This window comes from Jaculus jaculus, chromosome 4, assembly GCF_020740685.1.
Source record: "Jaculus jaculus isolate mJacJac1 chromosome 4, mJacJac1.mat.Y.cur, whole genome shotgun sequence".
Lineage (NCBI taxonomy): Eukaryota > Metazoa > Chordata > Mammalia > Rodentia > Dipodidae > Jaculus > Jaculus jaculus.
In genome coordinates this window covers 39,412,106-39,434,680 of record NC_059105.1, presented here as the reverse complement: position 1 = coordinate 39,434,680, position 22,575 = coordinate 39,412,106, and the positions used below count along the sequence as shown (strand labels likewise).

At 47.1% G+C, this 22,575-nt stretch overlaps 1 protein-coding gene across 1 annotated transcript in view; it reads left to right on the top strand.

The window, feature by feature from the left end:
• LOC101617188 (aldehyde oxidase 2) overlaps window positions 1-22,575 on the top strand; it is an 88,753-nt gene that overhangs the window by 25,987 nt on the left and 40,191 nt on the right. Inside the window, exons 11-20 of the mRNA XM_045148365.1 lie at window positions 1,891-2,042; window positions 2,744-2,837; window positions 6,789-6,901; window positions 8,463-8,647; window positions 9,011-9,194; window positions 11,193-11,201; window positions 11,749-11,841; window positions 12,899-13,068; window positions 13,805-13,919; window positions 16,412-16,534. Coding sequence (XP_045004300.1) covers window positions 1,891-2,042; window positions 2,744-2,837; window positions 6,789-6,901; window positions 8,463-8,647; window positions 9,011-9,194; window positions 11,193-11,201; window positions 11,749-11,841; window positions 12,899-13,068; window positions 13,805-13,919; window positions 16,412-16,534 — 1,238 coding nt within the window. The remainder of the gene's footprint in view (window positions 1-1,890; window positions 2,043-2,743; window positions 2,838-6,788; window positions 6,902-8,462; window positions 8,648-9,010; window positions 9,195-11,192; window positions 11,202-11,748; window positions 11,842-12,898; window positions 13,069-13,804; window positions 13,920-16,411; window positions 16,535-22,575) is intronic.

The window sequence follows — 22,575 nt, the reverse complement described above, 5'->3', positions numbered from 1 at the left end:
GACTGGAAGGGAAAATGGAGAGAGTGATAGGGTGAATATGATCAAATAATTATATATACATGTATGAAATTGCCAAAATCTTATTTTTAAGAAATGAAATAAATACCAGGCTCCAGCAGACACAGAATGCACGTAAAAGCCAGATGCACAAAGTGGCACATGCGTCTGAACTTTGTTTGCAGAGGCAAGAGGCCCTAGCGTACCCATGTGCTCTCTTGCCCTCTCTCTTGCTTGCTCGCTTTCTCTCCTCACAAATAAATAATAACTGTTTGGGGCTGGAGAGATGGCTTAGTAGTTAAGGCATGTCCTGCAAAGCCAAAGGACCCAGGTTCAATTCCCCAGGACCCACATTAGCCAGATGCACAAGGGGGCGCACATATCTGGATTTTCAGTGGCTGGAAGCCCTGGTGTGCCCATTCTCCTCCCCCCTCCTTCCCTCCCACTTTCTCTGTCAAATAAATAAGTAAATAAAAATAAAATATTTTTTTAAAATAATATCTGTTAGTAGTGGGAAACCTGCAGTCAAAACATTACTGATTGTATTCCACTGTGGATCATCTTGGCCTAAATTCTTTTTGTTGTTGTTGTTGTGTTTTGTTTTGTTTTGTTTTGACTTTCAAGGCAGGGTCTTACTCTAGCCCAAGCTGACCTGGAATTCACTATGTAGCCTCAGGCTGGCCTCAAACACAGCTATACTCCTACCTAGGCCTCCCAAGTGCTGGGATTAAAGGCATGTGCCACCTATGCCTGGCTAAATTCTCTCTATATATTTTTCTTATTTTTTATTTATTTTATTTATTTGAGAGAAAGAAGCTGATAGAGATAAAGAGTTAGAGAGACAGAGAATAGGCACGCCAGGACCCTCAGCTGCTGTAAACAAACACCACATATAGATCTTGTGCATGTGGCTTACATGAGTCCTGGAGAAATGAACCTGGGTCCTTGGGCGTCACAAGAAAATGCCTTAACCACTAAGTTATCGCTCCAGCCCTAAATTCTTGAGTTATTATATTATGAAATGCTTTCACATCAGAAGGTACCAAAAAGTGCACAAAGTGATGATCATTTATAGAGAGAAAGAACTACGCAGCCTATTTAATTTCTTGAGCTTATGTAAGAAGGTAAATAGAACCTATTTTACACACTGCTTTGGTTGCTTTGACTTATACTTTGGGCTAAAATTCATAAGCAGTTGTTCCTCTGGGGGAGTAGGGTGGAGGCATGGGGATAGCAGTCTTGCATCTGATTCCAACTGCATCCCCACGAACCTTGTGGGCTGGGGGTGGGAATGAAGTCAGGTCCTTTTTATAACTGAAATACGATGCTTGATTCACCACTGTCTGCACAAATCCTTGAAAATTAAATCTTTTCCTACAAAAAAAAATACTGATTTTTAGACCATGACCTAGGGAATTGAATGACTTTTGCCTGTGCATTCATGTCATCATATTTATCCCTCTTAACCACTCCGGAGAGTCATGCAAAGTTCTGGTAAGGTCTACCACTTGCATGCTGCTGCCTTTCTTCTCTCTAGCTTCTATTTTCTCATATCTGTCCATATAAGAGTGTGGCCCTATTAAAAGTTTAGAAAAAGCCGGGCGTGGTGGCGCACGCCTTTAATCCCAGCACTCGGGAGGCAGAGGTAGGAGGATCGCCGTGAGTTCAAGGCCACCCTGAGACTACAGAGTGAATTCCAGGTCAGCCTGGAACAGAGTGAGACCCTACCTCGAAAAACCAAAAACAAACAAACAAACAAAAAAGTTTAGAAAGCCTGCAGCCCAGGGGACTGACCTGGGCGACCCGGGACGGGTGAGGTTGACTTCGCTAGGACTCCCTAGCAGCCAGCCCGGGGCGCTCCTCGACGTCCATGCCGCCGCGCCTGTTTTCCAGGACTGACGATCGGCGCGGGCTGCAGCCTGGCTCAAGTGAAGGACGTCTTGAGCGAGAGCATCGCTCAGCTCCCGGGGGAGAAAACCCGGACTTACCGCGCCCTCCTGAAGCACCTGCGGAGCCTGGCGGGCCAGCAGGTCCGGAACGTGGCGGTAGGTTCCCGACCCGCTCCCTGGGCGCCCCGCGCCTGCTCTGCTCCCAACTTGCACCTGCAGAATCGAATCGGTTCGCAGGAAGGTCCCCGTGGACACAGCAGGCCAGTAAATAAGGATGTGAAATCAACAAAGGGCATTTAGCAAACCTGTGTGGAGGAGAATTCTAAGTCACATTCAGCACAGCGACTAAGCAGCCTCACAGGTGAGAAAGGGAGGTCAAGGTTGCGCTAACCTCGAGGCCGGCCCGTGAAAGGCCCTGCTTTAGCTGTGGACGGCATTAAGGGGAGCGCAGTGCCCAGAGCAGCGAGCGCGGCCTCTCGTGTTCTGGACTGTGCAAACCACCGCGGAGAAGCATGTCCACCCTGAGACTACATAGTGAATTCCAGGTCAGCCTGGGCTAGAGTGAGATCCTACCTCAAAACAACAACAGCCGGGCATGGTGGCACACGCCTTTAATCCCAGCACTCGGGAGGCAGAGGTAGGAGGATCGCTGTGAGTTCGAGGCCACCCTGAGACTACATAGTGAATTCCAGGTCAGCCTGGGCTAGTGCGAGACCCTACCTCGAAAAACCAAAAAAGAAAAAAAAAAGTGACTGAAGTCTTGACCCTTCCACAGCCATGAGAGGGCCACCAACAGGTGCCTGTGGGATAGAAGAATTGAGGGAGAAACTAATTGAACTGGAACTCTGTTTTCCTAGACCTTAGGTGGACATATTGTAAGCCGGCACTGCTATTCAGACCTGAACCCTATCTTCGCTGTGGGCAACACTACCCTCAATCTGCTATCAGAAGGTAAGCTGCACTTAAAGGGACTTTTGCTGTTGTTGTTGTTAGCTGCACTAATTTTTTCACATTTCTTAAGGAATTACACTAAGTCAGAGCCCTGGTTACTGGCCCTCAAATCACCAAGGTAGTTCTTGTCATGGGACAAAGCGCACTGAAGCAAGGGACAGTGAGTGCTTCTCTCTAACAGCCCCCCCATACACACACACACACACACACAGAGGGAGGGAGGGAGAGAGAGAGAGAGAGACAACCCAGGACCACTTGCTCAGTAAATAAGTACATTAGTTCACATGCTCTTGCTTGACCAAGGAAGACGTGCAGGGGCTGATGTAAGAGCGTGGTTGCAGTAGGCGCCTTCCTGGGACCTGGGGGACGGAGGCTCCTGCCTTCCTCCTCCTTCAACCAATCCAAACACCCCCTCCCAGCACCCTTTAAGTCACCCTTCTCCCACTCACATACTGTGCAAAAGAAACACAAGTAAGGGCTGCAGAGATGGCTTAGCGGATAAGGTGTTTGCCTTCGAAGCCAAAGGACCCAGGTTCTATTCCCTGGGGTCTACGTAAGCCAGATGTACAAGGTGACGCATGCGTCTGGAGTTCATTTACAACAGCTGAGGGCCCCGATGTGCCCATTCTCTCTCTCTTTCTCTCTCTCTCTCTCTCTTTCTCTCTCCCTATCTGCCTCTTTCTCTCTCTCTTCTCTTCTCTCCAAGCTAGGTGTAGAAGGAGGAGGGCAGGAGCCCTGTTCCCCGGGCTACAGTATGTCACTTGTCCAGAGAGAGATCGGATGCTGTCTTAGCTTGTTTGTGCAGCTCTAACCATATCCCCACGTCCTTAGACAGTGTCATTTGTAAAAAGCTGAATTTATTTCTCACATTTCCAAGGGCTGGGAAATCCAAGACCAAGCAATGCTCTGGTGATGGCCCTCTGATTGCATCGCCTGATGGCAAAAAGCAAAAAAGCAAGAAGGAGCAAGGAGAGTGCAAACTCGCCCTGTAATGATAGCACCAGCCCACCCATGAGGATGGAGCCCACTTAGGCTAATCACCCACCTTGTACAAAAGATCCAACCCAGGCCCTTGCTCATGTTAGGCCAATGCTCCACTCCCAGGTCAAGAATCCCATCTCTTAATTACAATGGCAATTAAATTTCATGAGCTAGAGTGGGATATGGTGACGCACGCCTTTAATCCCAGCACTTGGGAGGCAGAGGTAGGAGGATTGCTGTGAGTTCGAGGCCACCCTGAGACTACAAAGTGAATTCCAGGTCAACCTGGGCTAGAGTAAGACCCTACCTCAAAAATAAAATAAAAAAAAAGAAAGAAAAGAAAAAAAGAAAAACAAATTCATGATCCAAATAAGTTTTGAAGGAGACAAGAATTTAACCCTCAGCAAATGTGAACGCCAGTCTGTCTGGTCTGTCAGTCTGTCTGGTTTCCCATTCATTGAGAATGCCCCATCTTCTCCTCAGGCCATCCTGACCTCTTGCCAGGGCTTCCAGCTTGATGTGCCCCTCTGACAACCCATCCAATACCTGCTCCCTTCCTCCCCTCCTAGTAGCTCAGCAGCTTGCTGACTCGCTGCCACCTCCCAGGGCTGACAGGGCCCCAGACACAGGTGTGCTGGAGGAAGCATCACTACATGTGCCCCGGTGTCCAGTGGGATGACATGGTCCCTGAGGTGTAATGCACCCAGTGATTGGCTACTTCAATCCTGCCACTCACTGTTAGGAGTTCAGACACAGGAGAGGCTCCCACAGATCCCACTCTATTCTCCTTTTTGGCTTTGCATGAGGACCAGGAAGTAAGGTGCAAAGGCTCACCGTGCGATTGAGCCAGGCTTTTCTCCGAGGGCTTTAAGCTTATGTTCTGAGATAACCCCAGCTCACCTCCTCCAAACAGTAGGAAAGAAGCCAAGATTCTGGGACACCAGGGAGCCTAGTCCCCATGGAGATCACCTACTATGGTGATAGGAACAAGGCTGTACTGGGGTTGTCTGTCACCTTTGGGTGATGGCCTTAGCTTTTTTTTTTTAAGTAGGGTCTCACTCTAGCTCAGGCTGACCTGAAATTCACTAGGGAGTCTCAGGGTGGCCTTGAACTCATGACGATCCTCCTACCTCTGCCTCCCCAGTGCTTTTGAGGTCTTCCACTGGCACACCTCTGATACCCATGTTCCAACCAGCACAATGACAGTGGTGGCCATGGGTGGAACGCATGACATCCCTCTCCAGGAGTCCTTCTATACCATGAAGGACACAAACATATCACACAAAAAAATATCTGATCGTGGGGTATAGTGGCACACGCCTTAAATCCCAGCACTGGCAGCAAAGGTAGGAGGATCACTGTGAGTTCAAGGCCAGCCTGAAACTACATAGTGAATACAGGTCAGCCTAGGCTAGAGTGAAACCCTTCCTCGAAAAAACCAAAAAGAAAAACGTGTGTGTGTGTGTGTGTGTGTGTGTGTGTGTGTGTGTGTGTAAAATAACTGAGCTGTAGAGATTTCGCACTGCTTAAGGATTTTCCTGCAAAAACCTAACAAGCCGGGTTCAATCCCCCAGTACCTGTGTAAAGCCGGATGCATGAAGTGGTGCATGCCCCTAAAGTTCATTTGCAGTGACTAAGGCGCTAGCGTGTGCTCACTCTCCCTCCCTCCCTAGGTCCCTTCTTCCCTCCCTTTATCCTTGCAAATAAATAAAAATATTTTTTTTTCTTAAAAATCCAATACTAGGGCTGGAAAGATTGCTCAGTGGTTAAGGCACTTGCCTACAGAGCCTAAGAACCTGAGTTCGATTCCCCAGTGCCTACATAAAGCCAGCTGTACAAAGTGTCACATGCATCCAGAGTTCATTTGCAGTGGCTGGAGACCCTGGTGCACCTACTCTCTCTGTGTCTGCCTCTCTTCTATCTCTCTCTGCTTACAAATAAATAAATAAAAATATTTTTTTTAAAAATCTAGTACTAGGGGCTGGAGAGATGGCTTAGCGGTTAAGCACTTGCCTGTAAAGCCTAAGGACCCTGGTTGGAGGCTCGACTCCCCAGGACCCACGTTAGCCAGATGCACAAGGGGGCGCATGTGTCTGGAGTTTGTTTGCAGCAGCTGGAAGCCCTGGCGCACCCATTCTCTCTCTCTCTCCCCCACCCCACCCCCATCTTTCTCTCTGCGTCTGTCGCTCTCAAATAAATACACACACAAAATTTTTTTTTAAATCCAGTACTAGAGCCGGGCGTGGCGGTGCATGTCTTTAATCCCAGCACTCATGAGGCAGAGGTAGGAGGATTGCCATGAGTTCAAGGCCAGCCACCCTGAGACTACATAGTGAATTCCAGGTCAGCCTGGGCTAGAGTGACACTCAATCTCAGAAAACAAAAAAAAACAAATCAGAGCCAGAGGACAATGCTCTAATCCTAAAACATGATAGCTCACAGCAGCAGCAAGCACGAAAAAGCAATCTGAACGGTTAACAGTGAAGAAAGCAAGCTTAAGTTATGTCAAGCCTCCACGCTCAGTGTTCAGGGGCTTCCTTTAGTCACGAGTCTCCGCTGAAAGATCCAAACCCACATGCTTGGAGAGCATGACGTGTGCTGACAAGCAAATGCCATGAGCAGTGGAGGGAAGGCTTGGCAACCCTGCGGCAGGTCACAGATGCAGACAGGGAACAGCCCTGTGCAGAAGACCTAGGCCTTCTCCTCTGGTGGCCAGCGTGTGAATATAGACTTTGCCTTTCTTGTTACGACTCTTCAGATATGCCATTTCCTGGCTGGAGAGATGGCTTAGCAGTTAAGGCACTTGTCTGTGAAGCCTAAAGACCCTCAGAACCCACTTAGGCCAGATGCACAAGGTGGCTCATGTATCTGGAGTTCTTTTGTAGTGGCTACAGGCCCTGGTGCACCCATTCTCTCTCTGTTTCTCTCCCATACATACATACATACAGAAAATGCCATTTCCTTCCGCAGAAGGTACTCGGCAGATTCCTCTAGACCGACATTTTCTGGCTGGATTGACACAGAGCGCAGACCTGAAGGCACAGGAGATCCTGGAGTCCGTGCACCTCCCTTACTCTCAAAAGGTCAGGATCCCACTTTCACTTGTAAGTTGTCATTCCCTTGTCATAACGGGGTTGAGTCATCTTTATAGATCTGAAAACAGATGGAAGGGAAATAACTGTGCCCTGAAAACCCATTTCCTGTCCCACTGCAAAGTGGTCAGCAGCAAGGCTCTGGGGTGGGCTGGGGTGGTTGTAGCTGTGGGGTGTGGGCTTCTGACGGCCTGCAGCCACGCCCCCTCGTCCTCCCTGGGTGAAGCTCACTGGCTGTGGCTGGAGTGACGCCATCTGACCCACAGAGAGATGGAGTCCAGAGCTCAGCCTCCCTCCTGCCAAACCCAGTAGTTCATTGGAACACAAGGCCTCCAGATGTTCGATGGCCCAGGGGCTCCGAGGGTTGAGGTGGCCACCTGGCCAGCTATTGAGGTGGCCTTCCATCCTCACTTCCTGTTCCTTGTACTTCTCAAAGCTTACAGAGATAGGTAAACACATGTGTGTGTGTCCACATGCACACACAGTCTAAATCCAGGAGACAGCTCGTAATGAAGGAAGTCTTTAAGTCACATTTTAGCCATAGATCATTATCTTAGGGAAACTTTAACATGTAAACCTGCTCAAAGGTGAATCTGGCTGGGCTTGGTGATTCACGCCTTTAATCACGGTACTAAAGAGGCTGAGGTAGGAAGATTGCAGTGAGTTTGAGGCCAACCTGGACGACACAATGAGTTCCAGGTCAGTCTGAGCTAGAATGAGACCCTAAGAGAGAGAAGGAGAAGGAGAAGGAAAGGAGGGAGGGAGGGAGGAAAGCGCATCGGTGAATTTACCCTGTAGTGTCAGGGTGGCCTTGAACTCACAGCAATCCTCCTGCTCCTACCTCTGTCTCTCCAGTGCAGCACTATGCCTGGCCCCCTTTTTTGAGGTTTACCAAGTGCAAGAGTGCCCATTTCTACACACCAAGAAAGGGGATAGGCCTCCTTTGAGTTCAAAAGCTCCATGTTCAAAAGCTCCTTCACCCTCAGGGGGACAGGGGCATCTGAAAGGGGAAGGATGGCTGTAGAAACACCAGCGCTGGATGGTGTCTCCACGCAGGGTCACCACAGCCTTCAACACAGAGCTCTTCAGGCCTTCGACGGAAAGCATAGTGATACCTGATCCCTGGGTATCTGGGGCCTCTGGGAAGGGTCTTTGGGAAGGAAGACTGCAGCCAGAGGGTTGCGATTATGTCCTCAGTGTCCCATTACCCTAAGCCTAAGTGATAAATTAGAGGCACCAAGAAGAGAGACCACACTGTTGGTCCTCACATACCAGATAAAACAGAATGTTGGGCTGGAGAGATGGCTTAGTGGTTAGGCGCTTGCCTGTGAAGCCTAAGGACCCTGGTTCGAGGCTCGATTCCCCAGGACCCACGTTAGCCAGATGCTCAAGGGGGCACACGCGTCTGGAGTTTGTTTGCAGAGGCTGGAAGCCCTGGCATGCCCATTCTCTCTCTCTCCCTCTATCTTTCTCTCTCTCTCTGTCTGTTGCTCTCAAATAAATAAATAAATAATTAAAAAAAAAAAAAACAGAATGTTTTCTGTCTCCACAGTGGGAGTTCGTGTCTGCCTTCCGACAGGCCCAGTGCCACCAGAATGCCTTGTCCCATGTAAATGCTGGCATGAGAGTCCTGTTCAAAGAAGGCACAGACATCATCAAGGACCTGAGCATCGCCTTCGGAGGGGCGGGGCCTGCCACACGCATTGCTCACAAGTCCTGCCAGCAGCTCCTCGGCAGGTCAGCAACAGGCCCGCACACTGGCTGTGCAAAGAACAAGTGGGAAGGAATTTGGCTCTGGCACGTTTTGATAAGTCCCCAAATCGCTACTTACGCTTTCTTTCTTGCATTCTTTCACTCCTAAATTCCCTTCCAACTAGAAAGAAAGAGAGAAAGGAAGGAAGGAAGGAAGGAAGGGAGGGGAGGGAGGGAGGGAGGGAGGGAGGGAGGGAGGGAGGGAGGGGGGCAGGAAGGGAGGGAGGGAGGGAGGGAGGGAGAAAAGAAACTCTGGATCCCATCCCATGTCTCCAGTGTCTAGTAGATGCCATGCAGTCAGACTGACCCCCACCTTGACTGGTTCCTTCCTGTCTCTGCATCGACCAGGCGCTGGAATGAAATGATGGTAGATGAGGCCTGCAGGCTGCTTCTGGATGAAGTCTCCCTTCCCGGCTCGGCTCTGGGAGGCAAGGTGGAGTTCAAGAGAACGCTGCTCGTGAGCTTCTTCTTCAAGTTCTACCTACAGGTTTTGCAGGAACTGAAGGCTCAACTGAAGCTGCTCTCTCTGCCTGTAAGTACAAAGACGGATGAGTGGGAGTGCGCTGCCGTGTTCTCATAGAGGAGTGGGAGTGTTCTGATAATGAAGGTGAACGTGCCGCGAGTGCTGTGCCAATGCGTGTGAGTGCACTGTGACTGTTCTCATAGCCGAGTGTGAGGCGCCGTGAGGGCTGTGAAGAGGAGTGTCTAGGAGCACTGTAGCAGCACACATTCATGATCTAATTTGTGGCTGCTGGAAGTCTCAATCGAAGGTCCTCAGAAAGCCCAGGGGTGGCTTCCTTATGCAATAACGGCCCTCCTCCATCAAGGGTCCTCAGAAAGCCCAGGGGTGGCTTCCTTATGCAATGGTGGCCCTCCTCCATCAAGGGTCCTCAGAAAGCCCAGGGGTGGCTTCCTTATGCAAAGGCGGCCCTCCTCCGTCAAAGGTCCTCAGAAAGCCCAGGGGTGGCTTCCTTATGCAATGGCGGCCCTCCTCCATCAAGGGTCCTCAGAAAGCCCAGGGGTGGCTTCCTTATGCAATGGCGGCCCTCCTCCATCAAGGGTCCTCAGAAAGCCCAGGGGTGGCTTCCTTATGCAATGGCGGCCCTCCTCCATCAAGGGTCCTCAGAAAGCCCAGGGGTGGCTTCCTTATGCAATGGCGGCCCTCCTCCATCAAGGGTCCTCAGAAAGCCCAGGGGTAGCTTCCTTATGCAACAGTGGCCCTGAGGAGGCTGAGGCAGGAGGGTCAGGAAGTTGGCTTTCACATTGAAAGGATGTCCCAAGGGCTGTGAGCAAGAACCTGTCCAACACCTCTTACCTAGTTTGGGGGGGGGGGCTTGCTGACAATCTTTGGGGTTCCTTAGCTTTTAGGCATTGCACTGATACCCACCTTCCCAAAGCATTTTCTCTATGTGCACGTTGGTGTCCACATTTCCCCTTTCCCAGCCATAGTGACAGTGAATCCTAATAACTGTTTAACTTCCTTACCTCTCTAGTAAACATACTGCCTCACTTGGATAAAGTTGCATTCTGTGGTGCTTGGGGTTAGGACGGACCTCAACATTAGAAATTTGGAGGGCAAAATTCAACTAGCATCTTGCTTGTATCTGCTCCTAGCTTTTCAACCAGCTGTCAGCCAGTCGCCCTCTGGGGAATAGGCCTTGCAGGGCTTCATGGGACTCAGGGTGCTAAACTGTCTTCAGCTTGCAGATGTTTGCTGTCCCCCTGAGCACTGAAATGTTCCACTCACACTGTGGGATTCTTTTCTTTTTAAAACTTTATTAAAGTAAATTGACCTTATAACAATAGACAAGTAATAAAATTGTAATAAGATGCACCTGTTCAGTGCTTTTTGACAAGTGCATACCTGTGTGACCACCAGATCAAATTAAATGTAGAACATTTCCATCATCCCAAAGAATGCTCTGGAACCCCGTTATGCCACCACCCCATTCCTGTCCAGCAGCTACAAATCTGCCCTGTGGTTCTATAGATTCATTTTCTTGTTCTAGAGTTCCATACACAATATGAAATGTAAAATGAAATTTTCTATGTAAAAATTGGTTTGTATACAAATATCAGAGTAGAGAGATTGGTCAGTGGTTAAAGGTCCTTGCTTGCAAAGCCTGTTGGCCTGGGTTCAGTTCCCCGTCCACTTATGTAAAGCCAGATGGATGTTCCTTTGCAGTGGCAAGAGACCCTGGCTTACACACACTCACACGTGTATACAAATAAATAAATGAATACCAAATATCTAAGTAGCTTTCTAGCTTTTCTGATTATGAACTTCTGGAAAAAGTTAAGCAGAATATTCACTCTTGTTCTCTTGCCCTGTCTCCCCATCTCCCCTGGCAATGATTATAATTTTCATTGCACTGGGTACTCCCTGTTCCCCAGAAACTGCACCCCACCATGTTCCTATAACATCTTCATTTTAGTGACTCATATGAAGACCTGTCATTTAATTTCTGAATCAAAACATTTGACGTTTCAGTTATGCCCAGAACGCCTTTCCGTTCTACTGCACTGTCAGGAAAGCTGGGTTCCTGATTCAGCCCCCTCCCCCTTTGTGAACCATGGGCTCCAGCTTATTCTTTGTATAATATTTTATCTTATTTTGTTTATTAGAGAGAGATAGAAAGGCGATAGAATGGGCACGCCAGGGCCTCTAACTCCAGATGCATGTGCCACCTTGTGTATCTGGCTTACGTGGGTACTGGGGAATCGAACCTGGGTGCTTAGGCTTTGCAGGTAAGCTCCTTAACTGCTAAGCCATCTCTCTAGCCCTCCAGCTTATTCTTGACTGGTTTATCCAGTGCAGTTTCCTCCCTCTCTGGCTGTAGCTCACTGCCTGGCCTTTCCCTCCAGGGTGACATGAGGCTCAATACAAACCAGTCAGACCAGGTCCTCACTATGGTGGAAAGGGCTGGGGTGGGACAGGGGACATTCATAAAAAGTGAAGCCCTAGAAATGAATGGGGTCTTTGGTTGCCCAGGCCACCCTGGGTGCATGATGTGATCCATTTTCACACCAAGCCAAGGCCATCTGTGCCCAGACTAACCAGCTTCTCTCTGCTGTTGTCACCTCAGGACAGCCAGCCTCATCCAGACATCGCAGAAAGATTCCTAAGTGCGCTGGAGGACTTCCAGGTCACAATACCCCAGGGAGTCCAAACATACCAGGTCAGTGAGTTTGATTTCACTGAAACCCAGACACCAAGAGATAAGCTAGAGCTGTACGGAGCAGCAAGCTTTCCCGAGGCCAGTCTCCTAGTCCTGAGCATCTAGTCCCTGGTTGGCATCGGGAGCCATCGCAATCCAAGGTCAGGCTGACTCTGGAAAATTCCCGAGGCTGATCCACCTGGCTGATCTGCAGACTAATCCCTGCAGTCTCTTCAAAGTCATATTCTTGGGTCATTTCTTTGACATTTACTCAGAAGAGCAGCTGAGCCAAAAAGTTCAGCCTTCAGCCCTAATTGCAAATGTTTAATCTCCGGTCAGCAAACAAAAGCCCTGTAACTCACTGAGCTCATCCTTCTGGGAGGATGCACTACAAACTCTATTCTTGCTGGAGCCCAGCCCTTCCCCTCCTCTCTCTCTCTCTCCCTCCTCTCTCTCTCTTTCTCTCATACACACACACACCTCTCAAGCGACCGTTCAGAATAAATGTGTTCTCCATTTCCTTGCAGTCTTGCTGGTGTTTTGAGGCCACTTCCACAGACAGGCAGGATCCTGAATAGGGAGCTAGAGAAATCCTCCCCAATCCCCACCTCTGCCAGGGGCCCTGAGTCCATCCGGGCTTCTCACTTACATCTTAGCCCCTCTCCCATGGGGAGCTATATCACAGAGGGTTTCGGCATAATTATCCTTTGTATGTGAATTATCCTTTATATATATGGTTGATCACTGTGAAGCTGAACAAAGAGGACAGGGAGGCCCTCTAAATGGCCAAAGAGAGTAGTACAGAGGCAGCCCAAAGGGGAAAAAGTGGAGTCCCCTTCACCCACTTCACCATTTGGTCCAAAGGTTGGCGCTGTCTGAGGCATTGCCACATGACCGACATGACTATTTCTCACTTGAGTTACATCATTAAATTGGCAAGCTCTTCATCTGACCCTCTCCAGGGCTTGCTGCCCAAGGGGACAGTTCTGTTGCTTCACCCTGAGTCCAGAGTGCTATTGAGTAGCCAGGCCACTTGCAATGAAAGGTTTGCAGGCCTGCTCTTGTCTTTCCTCTCTAGAAAGTGGACTCTCACCAACCTCTCCAAGATCCAGTTGGACGCCCCGTCATGCACCTGTCAGGACTGAAACATGCCACAGGGGAAGCCATATTTTGCGACGACATCCCCAGAGTGGATAAAGAACTGTTCATGGCTTTGGTGACCAGCACCAGGGCCCATGCAAAAATCATGTAAGTAAACCAAAAACATTTAAAAGCCTTTTAAAGGCATACCTCACAGGAACATGCGCACTTCTCTCTTTCTCTCTCAAATAAATAAATATACTTTTTAAACTTACAGTATGATCCCTTTGTTTCCTTCCACCTTGTCTCCCTGCTGCAGGCTCCGGCATGGCCCAGAGACACCTTGCTATAGTGCTGATATTTAGCTGGTAATAAACCACTGAGATACTGACTCCATTACCAAATAGGAAATGACTCCTGTCTTAAGCTTCCAAAGAAGGCCCCCTGCCAGTCACACTGCCCCGCCCCCAATAGCTGAAGTGAAACCAGTCTCTTATGCCCAACTCCACAGCAGTTCCATTCTGATTGGTCACGCTGGATTTTTACAATTTTTATTTATTTTTTACATTTTTATTTATTTAAAAAAAATTTTTTTTATTTGTGTATTAGAGAGAGAGAGAGAGAATAGGCATGCCAGGGCCTCTAGCCACTGCAAACAAACTCCAGATACATGCACCACCATATGCATCTGGCTTGCATGGGTTCTAGGGAATTGAACCTGGGTCCTTAGGCTTCCCAGGCAAGCACCTTAACCACTAAGCCATCTCTCCAGCCCCCATTTTAAAAAAAAAAAAAAATTTCAACCATGCTTTATTCTCCCCTCAGATTTGAGGAGTCTCAAAACTTACTGATATCTGTTTTTCCTATATTTTCCTATATTTTTCCTCTATTTCTCTATGTTCAGATCGATTGACTCAGCTGAGGTCCTTGCACTACCTGGTGTGGTTGACGTGGTAACAGCTGAAGACATTCCGGGCACCAATGGTTCTGAAGATGAAAAATTGTTGGCTGTAGATGAGGTACAAATGGCTCGAGCTTTCCCAGATGACCAAGGGATCACTTCAGCCAGCTGTTCCTCCATCACTGGGAAACAGAAGAGTCAAGGCTATGGGCTCTTCTCTACCCCCAATGTCTTTATTCCGTCCGCTTTTCTGGAATCAGAAAATAACATAATGAAAGGAAACTTCACAGTCCCACTTAGGCCACAATGCGCACTTAAGCTGAGTTACTTTTTAAAAATATTTTATTTATTGGCGAGAGAGAGGGAGAAAGAGGCAGAGAGAATGGGTGTGCCAGGGCCTCCAGCCACTGCAAACGAACTCCAGGCACATGCGTCCCATGTCCATCTGGCTTATGTCAGTCCTAGGGATTCCAACCTGGGTCCTAAGTCTTCACAGGCAAGTGCCTTAACCGCTAAACCACCTCCTCAGCCCTGATTTACCCTTTTTATCTGAAGAGTAAATTCAAGGAACTGATGTATATTGGCAAAAAGTACTCTAAAAAAGATCTAAAAAATTGCCAGGCATGGTGGCACATGTCTTTAATCCCAGAACTTGGGAGGCAGAGGTAGGAGGATCACCGTGAGTTCGAGACCACCCTGAGACTACATAGTGAATTCCAGGTCAGCCTGGGCTAGAGTGAGACCCTGCCTCAAAAAACCACACACACACACAAAAAGAAAAAGACCTAGAAAGTGAGAAAGTTAAGTGCAACAAAATTTGCCACTCCTTCTTATTTACATCCAACTCCCCACTTCCTGAACTAGTCCTTTACCCGGGTCCTACCTTCTTTCACACAGTCCATTTTTAAAATTGATCTGCATGCGTGCGTGCGTGTGTGCGTGCGTGCGTGCGTGCGTGCGTGCGTGTGTGTGTGTGTGCGGGTGTACCTGTGCCACAGCACCCATGTGGAGGTCAGAGGACGGTATCAACATCAGGCGTGGATCCTCATCTTCCCCTTGTTTGAGGCAGGGTCTCTTGTTCTGCGCTGGTCCCCAGCCTCCACCAGAGGATTCTCTTGCCTCTGCCTCCCATCTCACCTTGGGCACATTGACAGACTGCTATGTCTGCCTTTGCATAGGTTCTGGGGATCTGAACTCGGGTCGTCATGCTTGAACAGCAAGTGCTTTGACCACTGAACCATCTCCCAAGTGCACATCCTCCATTTTTCTTCCTCTCTCTGACATCTTTTCAAATTCAACAATTATTCACTGAGCACTTGACTTTTAGGGTCAGACTGCCTGGGTTCCTGTCTCAGCCTTTCCAGTAGCCGTGTGCCCTTGAGTCCCATTACCTGTAAAAGGAAAACGATCAGAGCGCACACTTGCTCGTGCTGTGTGGTTGGAGTGAGTCAATCAATGCACACCAAGCACCTAGCACGGGAGTTGGCATGCAAGACTCTCACCAAGAACTAGCTCTTGTCACCTGTCAATGAGTCCCACACAGTTTCTCCTCCAGCCGTGGGACAAATCGTCGTTCTTTTGGATGAGCTCTAGCTGAAGACATTGGCTGCTATTTAGGAACTGTATTCGTCTGTTTTAGCTGCCATAGTACAATAGCATAAACATGGAGGCTTAAACAACAGGAATTAACTCTCACAGTTGTAGAGGCTGAGTCTAAAGCCAAGGTGGGCAGAGGCGTGGTTTCTCCTGGGGCAGTTTTTGCTTGGCTTGCAATAGTTGACTTCTCTTGTGTCCTCAAGTGGCTGTTCTGTTTTCTCTTCCTCTGTTCATAAGGTCACTCATTATATTGCACTAAGGCCCCACCCATATGAACTCATTCAACTTTAATAACCTCTGTGAAACTCCTACACCCAAATACAACCCCATGGGAGCTAGAGCTTCCGCCTGTGAATATGGGGGTGGGGGTGGATGCACAGTTCAGACTACAATAGGAAACACATTGTTCACAAACACTGCTTTTTTTTTTTTTTTTTTTGCTTGTTTATTTGTTTGTTTCAAGGTAGGGTCTCACTCTAGACCTGGGATTCACTATGTAGTCCCAGGGTGGCCTCAAACTCACAGCGACCCTCCTACCTCAGCCCCCTGAGTGCTGGGATTACAGACGTGTATCACCACGCCTGGCTTTTAGTTTTAAACTCCTGTGTGTCACCAAGAAGGTGATACTTGTAAAGCCAGCTCAAAAGGGAACACAGTAGGTTCTGTTTGAAACCTGTCTCATATCCATTCTGAGGCTTATACCCAGTGAGTGAAATGGCCAATGGAATTTCTGTAGTGTCTGTGTGCACGCGCGCGTGCATGCATATGTGTGTGCACATGTTTTGTTGGAGGTCAAACCCAAGGGTCTTGCATGAGTTAGGAAAGTGCTGTGTGCCTCCGAGCTACAACCCCAGCCCTTCATTATTTTTTTTTAATATTTTTACCCAAGCACTTGTGATTAAATATGACTTCAATATGGTGGTTTCTGCTCAACAGTGACATCTAGAACACCAGCACTGGTGGGGTCTGAACCTAGCCTGTCGTCAATCTGCTTTCCTTGGGTACTTCCCACAGGTACTTTGCGTGGGCCAGGTCATCTGTGCGGTGGTCGCGGAGACTGACGTGCAGGCAAAAAGAGCTGTCAAGAAGATCAAGATTACCTATGAGGATCTGGAGCCTGTGGTTTTCACCATCGAGGCAAGTGAGATCTCCAGTCTCTCCCTAAGGCTATATATAAAGTACTTTTGTAAATGTCTTAATATTAGCAAGACTGATTCAGAGATCTAACTCCCCCCTCCCCCTTGGCATTGGCTTGCTCTGGAAAAATCAGCTTTCTCTGGAAGATATTATTTGTGTGAGCTTAAATTACTCTTGGCTCCAAGAAACAGAAGAAGAAAAAAAAAAGAATAGGTTAGTGAAACTCTGTCTCAAAAAGTAGGAAGAGGAGGCTGGAGAGATGGTTTAGCGGTTAAGCACTTGCCTTTGAAGCCTAAGGGCCCTGGTTTAAGGTTCAATTCCCCAGTACCCACTGTGCTGGATGCACAGGGTGGCACATGCATCTGGAGTTCATTTGCAATGGCTGGAGGCCCTGTTCTCTCTCTCTGTGTGTCACTCTCAAGTAAATAAATAAAAATTTTAAAAAGTATCAAAATCCAAAACTCAACATTGATGCAACAGTTTTAAAAAAGTAAGAAGAGGGGGCTGCAGAGATGGCTTAGCAGTTAAGGCGCTTGCCTGGGAAGCCTAAGGACCCATGTTCGACTCTCCAGGTCCCATGTAAGCCAGACACACAAGGTGACGCAAGCGTGCAAGGTCGCACATGCGCACTACTAGGTGGCACAAGCATCTGGAGTTTGAGTGGAGTGGCTGGAGGCCCTGGCATGCCCATTCTCTCTCTCTCTAAAAATAAAAGGCCAGTCTGTTGGGCTTGCCTCAAAAATAAAGCAAGAGGGCTAGAGAGATGGCTTAGCCATTAAGCACTTGCCTGTGAAGCCTAAGGACCCCGGTTCGAGGCTCAGTTCCCCAGGACCCACGTTAGCCAGATACACAAGGGGGCGCACGTGTCTGGAGTTCGTTTGCAGAGGCTGGAAGCCCTGGCACGCCCATTCTCTCTCTCTCTCCCTCTATCTGTCTTTCTCTCTGTGTCAGCCGCTCTTAAATAAATAAATAAATAAATAAATAAATAAATAAATAAATAAAATACTTCTTTAAAAAAAAATAAAATAAAGCAAGAAGAAGGTCAGGAATCTAGCTCAGTGAGCTCAGAGGCAGAGTACTTGCTTAGCCCCGGGTTAGATCCCCAATACAAAAACAATCAAAAGACTAGAAGTGGTTAGTTCACAGCTTATATGGTATGTTAGTCTGCTTACGTGGTGTGTTTTGTACTGTTATAACAGAATTCCCAAGATTGAGTGATTTGTAATGAACGGAAATTTAGCTTTCCTGGTTCTAGAATATGTGAAGTCCAAGACTAAAGAGCCGTATCTGATACTACATGATCCCATTACAGAAGGTGGGAGGACAGGACAGAGACAGGCTAACTGACTCACTTCTATACCAAGCCTGCTGTCTTGATAAGCCCACTCTATCATAATATCTACGTCAACCCATTCGTGAGAACAGAGCCTTTGTGACTGAATAACCTCCTAAAGGTCCCGCCTGTCAGCGCTGTTGCACTAGGGATTAGGATGGGACCCACGGGACGGCAGCATGTGGGCTCTGTGTGTCAGGGATCCAGCCTCCTCCCACCTAGGCCACCGGTCATGCACTGTTTCCATTCCACGGCTCATGTCTTAGGCCATCAACTGCACATTCTAGACAGCGGAGAGGCTGAGGAAGGGTCCCTGCTCAGTTCTTTACAGGGAGTGTGTACATTGTCCATGCCTTTCTCTAGCTCACTGGTTAGACCCCAGCCACCTGCCACATCTACTTGCAAGGGGCAACAGGAAATGCAGATTTATCCTACATGGACATGTAGCCACTGAAAACTTGGGTCCCTGATACTTGAAAAATATGACAAGGGCTGGAGAGATGGCTTGGAGGTTAAGGTGCTTGCCTGCAAAGCCAAAGGACCCAGGTCCGAATTCCTAGGACCCATATAAGCCAGATGCATAAGGTGGTGTATGCATCTGGAGTTCATTTGCAGTGGCTGAAGGCCCTGGCTCACTCCTCACTCATTCTCTATCTACCTCTTTCTGAATCTGACTCTCTCTCTCTCTCTTTCTCTCTCTCTTTCTCTCTGTCTCATAAAAACAAAGTAAAATAAATCATTTAAAAGAAAGAAATATGGGCTGGAGAGGTGGCTTAGTGGTTAAGCGCTTGCCTGTGAAGCCTAAGGACCCCACTTCGAGGCTCAATTCCCCAGGATCCACATTAGCCAGATGCACAAGGGGTCGCACGTGTCTGGAGTTCATTTGCAATGGCTGGAAGCCCTGGTGCGCCCATTCTCTTTCTCTGTCTGCCTGTTTCTCTCTGTCTGTCACTCTCAATTAAATAAATTAAATTTTAAAAAATAAATAAATAAATAAAATAAAGAAATATGATGAGAGTGGATATTGGGAGCAAAAATGTTCTTAAGGTATAGCCCAAAAGTAGTGAAAATTTAATGATGGAGTTCCACAGAAATTTCTACTCTCAGGTTTGGTTCTAGAAAATGGAATTTGAGCTACATTTCCAGAGAAGAGAATGGAGTGAAAATAGAAAATTCCAGTGTGGACTGGTGTGTTGATTACCTTTCCATTACTTTATTTTTTCATATTTTATATATTTATGTGAGAAAGAGAAAGAAAAGACATACTTTATTTTTTCATATTTTATTTGAGAAAGAAAGAGAGGGAGAGTGTGTGTGTGTGTGTGTGTGTGTGTGTGTGTGTGTGTGCACGTATGTGTGTGTCCCAGGGCTTCCTGCCCCTGCGAACAAATTCCAGATGCATTCGCCACTTTGTGCATTTGGCTTTATGTGGGTACTAGGGAATCAAACCCAGGTCATTAAGCCATGCAAGCAAGCACCTTTAACCACTGACCAATCTCTCCAGTCCCTCCATTATTTTAATAAATACCTGAGATTGTTATCTTATAAAGAGGAAAGGTTGCTGTTTTGGCTCACAGTCTTAGAGGTGTCACTCCATGGTCAGTTGGCTCTGTGGCTTTGCCAGGAGTGCATGGCGGTGGCTACATATAGTAGAGCAAAACGCTTACCTAACGCATCTGGGACAGGTAAAAGAGAAAGAGGGAGACACTGAATCCCACAAGCCCTATTGAAGCATGCCCCCAAGACCTAAAACCTTCCACGTGGCCTTACCTTTTAAGGTTTCCACCAGACTCCAACCTTGGAACTATACTTGTGACCCATGAGCATTCGGGGAACAGCACAAACTATAGCAGCTAGGGCCTGCAGTTTCTAACTCATGAGAAACAGGTTCAGAGAAAAAAGATTGAGAAAAGCTAACATATTTCTGGATTTGTGACTGAGCAGTAAAAAATATGCAAAAGTTCTAATGAACCATTGGAACAGTTTTAAATGTGGCTGGCTCGGTGTGGTGGTTCACTCTTTTAATCCCAGCACTTGGGAGGCCAAGGTAGGAATATTACTGTGAGTTTGAGGCCAGCCTGAGACTACATAGTGATTTCCAGGTAAGCCTGGACTGCAGTGAGACCCTACCTCAAAAAACAATAAAAAAGTATTGAAAAGTACTAATTGTTCAATATTCAAAATATTAAGAAACCATATTCCGTGATCTTTCTAAACTAAAGCAACTCTGTTCCAATTTACATTTGCCAAGTGTACAAGAAACCCAGGCTATTTTTCTTGGCTTAGTCCCCTTCCTTGGCTCTAGGATCCTAACATGGATTTTTATATTTTCATTTCAAACACCACTTTCCTCAAGGGGGAAATGGCACTGATCCAACTTCCTGTGCTGCTTGGGGTCACTTACAATAACTATATAAACATAGTGTTATATATTAGATATGGTATTGACATGTGTGTATATATGTATGTGTGTGTGTATATATATATATGTGTGTGTGTGTGTGTGTGATATGTACATATCATATAACTATCAAATATATTTATATGAGAACAGATGTAGAGTGCTGGGCCTGGCGATATGCTCAGTGGGGAAAGTGCTTGCCATGAAAGCATAAGGACTTGAGTTCAGACCCTCTGTACCCATGTAAATACAGATTGTGGTCGCGCTTGCCGGTAAATACCAGGAGAACCTCTAATCAAATCAGTGAGCTCCAGGTTCTCTGAAAAACCCTGGCTCAAAAAAATGTGAAGGGCTGGAGAGATGGCTTAACTGTTAAGGCACTTGCCTATGAAGCCAAAGGACTCACGTTCAATTCTCTAGGACCCAAGCCAGATGCACAAGGTGGTGTATGCATGGGTCCACGTGTGGAGTTCAGTTGCAGTGGCTAAAGACCGTGGCATGCCCATTCTCTATCTGCTCCTCTCTCTGTCTCTCTCTCTCTGTCTCTCTCTCTCTCTCTCTTTCTCTCATTCCAATAAATAAAAATAAAACATTTTTAAAATTAAGTTGGTGGGGCTGGAGAGATGGTTTAGCGGTTAAGGAGTTTGGCTGCAAAGCCAAAGGATCCCAGTTCTATTCTCCAGGACCCACATAAGCCAAATGTACAAGGTGGCGCACGCATCTGGAGTTCGTTTGCAGTGGCTGGAGGCCCTGGCACACCCATTCTCTCTTTCTTTCTCTCTCTCTCAAATAAATTAATTAAATAAATATATTTATTAAAAATTAAGGTGGAGAGTGATTGAGCTCTGGCCTCAACACACATGTGCATGTGCACCGACACACACATGTGTATGCCCACATGCATGCCCACGTGCACACATGAACACATACCTTACACACACACAAAAAGCACAGGTACTAGAACCAAACTGCCAGACTTGAGTCATGGCTGCCCCTCTTACCAGCTGAGTAGCTTTAGAAACGGAACCTAACATCTCTGTACCACAGTCGTCTCCTCTACAGAATAATAATGTTTGGGCTGGAGAGATGGCTTAGTGGTTAAGGCATTTGCCTGCAAAGCCAAACGATCCTGGTTCTCTCTCTCTAATAAATAAATATTTTTTAAAGGTTATATGTAAAATGACACTATTAACAATATGCTGATAAACATACTTCCATGCATACCAATGTGACTTATTGAGATTAAAAGAAAAATCTCAACTATGTTGCTCATTTTCTGTGGCTTTGAGAAATCAGGTAGTTGCCATTGAACAAATGGGGTTTGTCCTTTTCTGCAGCACTAGGGGTTGAACCCAGAGCCTTGTGTATGCTGGACAAATGATCTGCTACTGGGTCATTTCCCCAGCCCTAGGCAAGCTGGTTCTGGACACAAAACCTGGCTTGAAAGCTGTCTCCATCTCTTATTTGCAGCATGACTTTAAGAGTTATTTTCACCTTTCTAAGCTCAGTTTCTCCAGCTACAAACTGGAGATAATAATAGAATTAATGATGAAGAATGGAATTTCAAAGGGGAAAGTGTCAGGGGTGGGGAGGGAGGGAATTACCATGGGATTTTTTTTTTTAATAATCATGGAAAATGTTAATAAAAATTTAAAATTTTTAAAAAATAATAATAATAATAGAATTAATGCAAGCATACAGGTAAATACACTGTTATTGTATAGTATTGCTGCAAAGCCAACAGTATTAGGTGTTCTCATTGTCACCATCAATGGAAAGGCCGTGGATGCCTAAAGCTTTTGGAGTCTGTCAGTGCGGGGGACGGGCACCATGCTGGCATGTGGGAGGGCACCCCGGGTCTCAGCTGTCAGTTGGCCAGTCCACACATCAAAGAACGGGATGGCTTCTGGGCTTCATGAGGGCAGTTCATGCTCCTATCAGAAAGAAAACACACAGGGCTGGACAGATTGCTCAGTGGTTAAGGCACTTGCCTACAAAGCCTAAGAAGAATCCAGGTTCGATTCCTCAGTACCCATGTAAAGCCAGATGCACAAAGTGGCACATGAATCTGGAGTTCTTTTGCAGTGGTTAGAAGCCCTGGAGTACCATTCTCTCTTTCTGCATTTCTCTCTCTCTCTCTCATACTTTCTCTCTTTCAAATAAATAAGAAAAAAGAAAACACAAAGAACAAGGGGCTAGAAAGGTCCCCGTAATCCCCAGAACAAGCACAGGAGACCTACAATATGTGCACAGATTTATAAATATATGAAAATCATTCTCCACGAAATCCATTTCCTTAATGTTTAA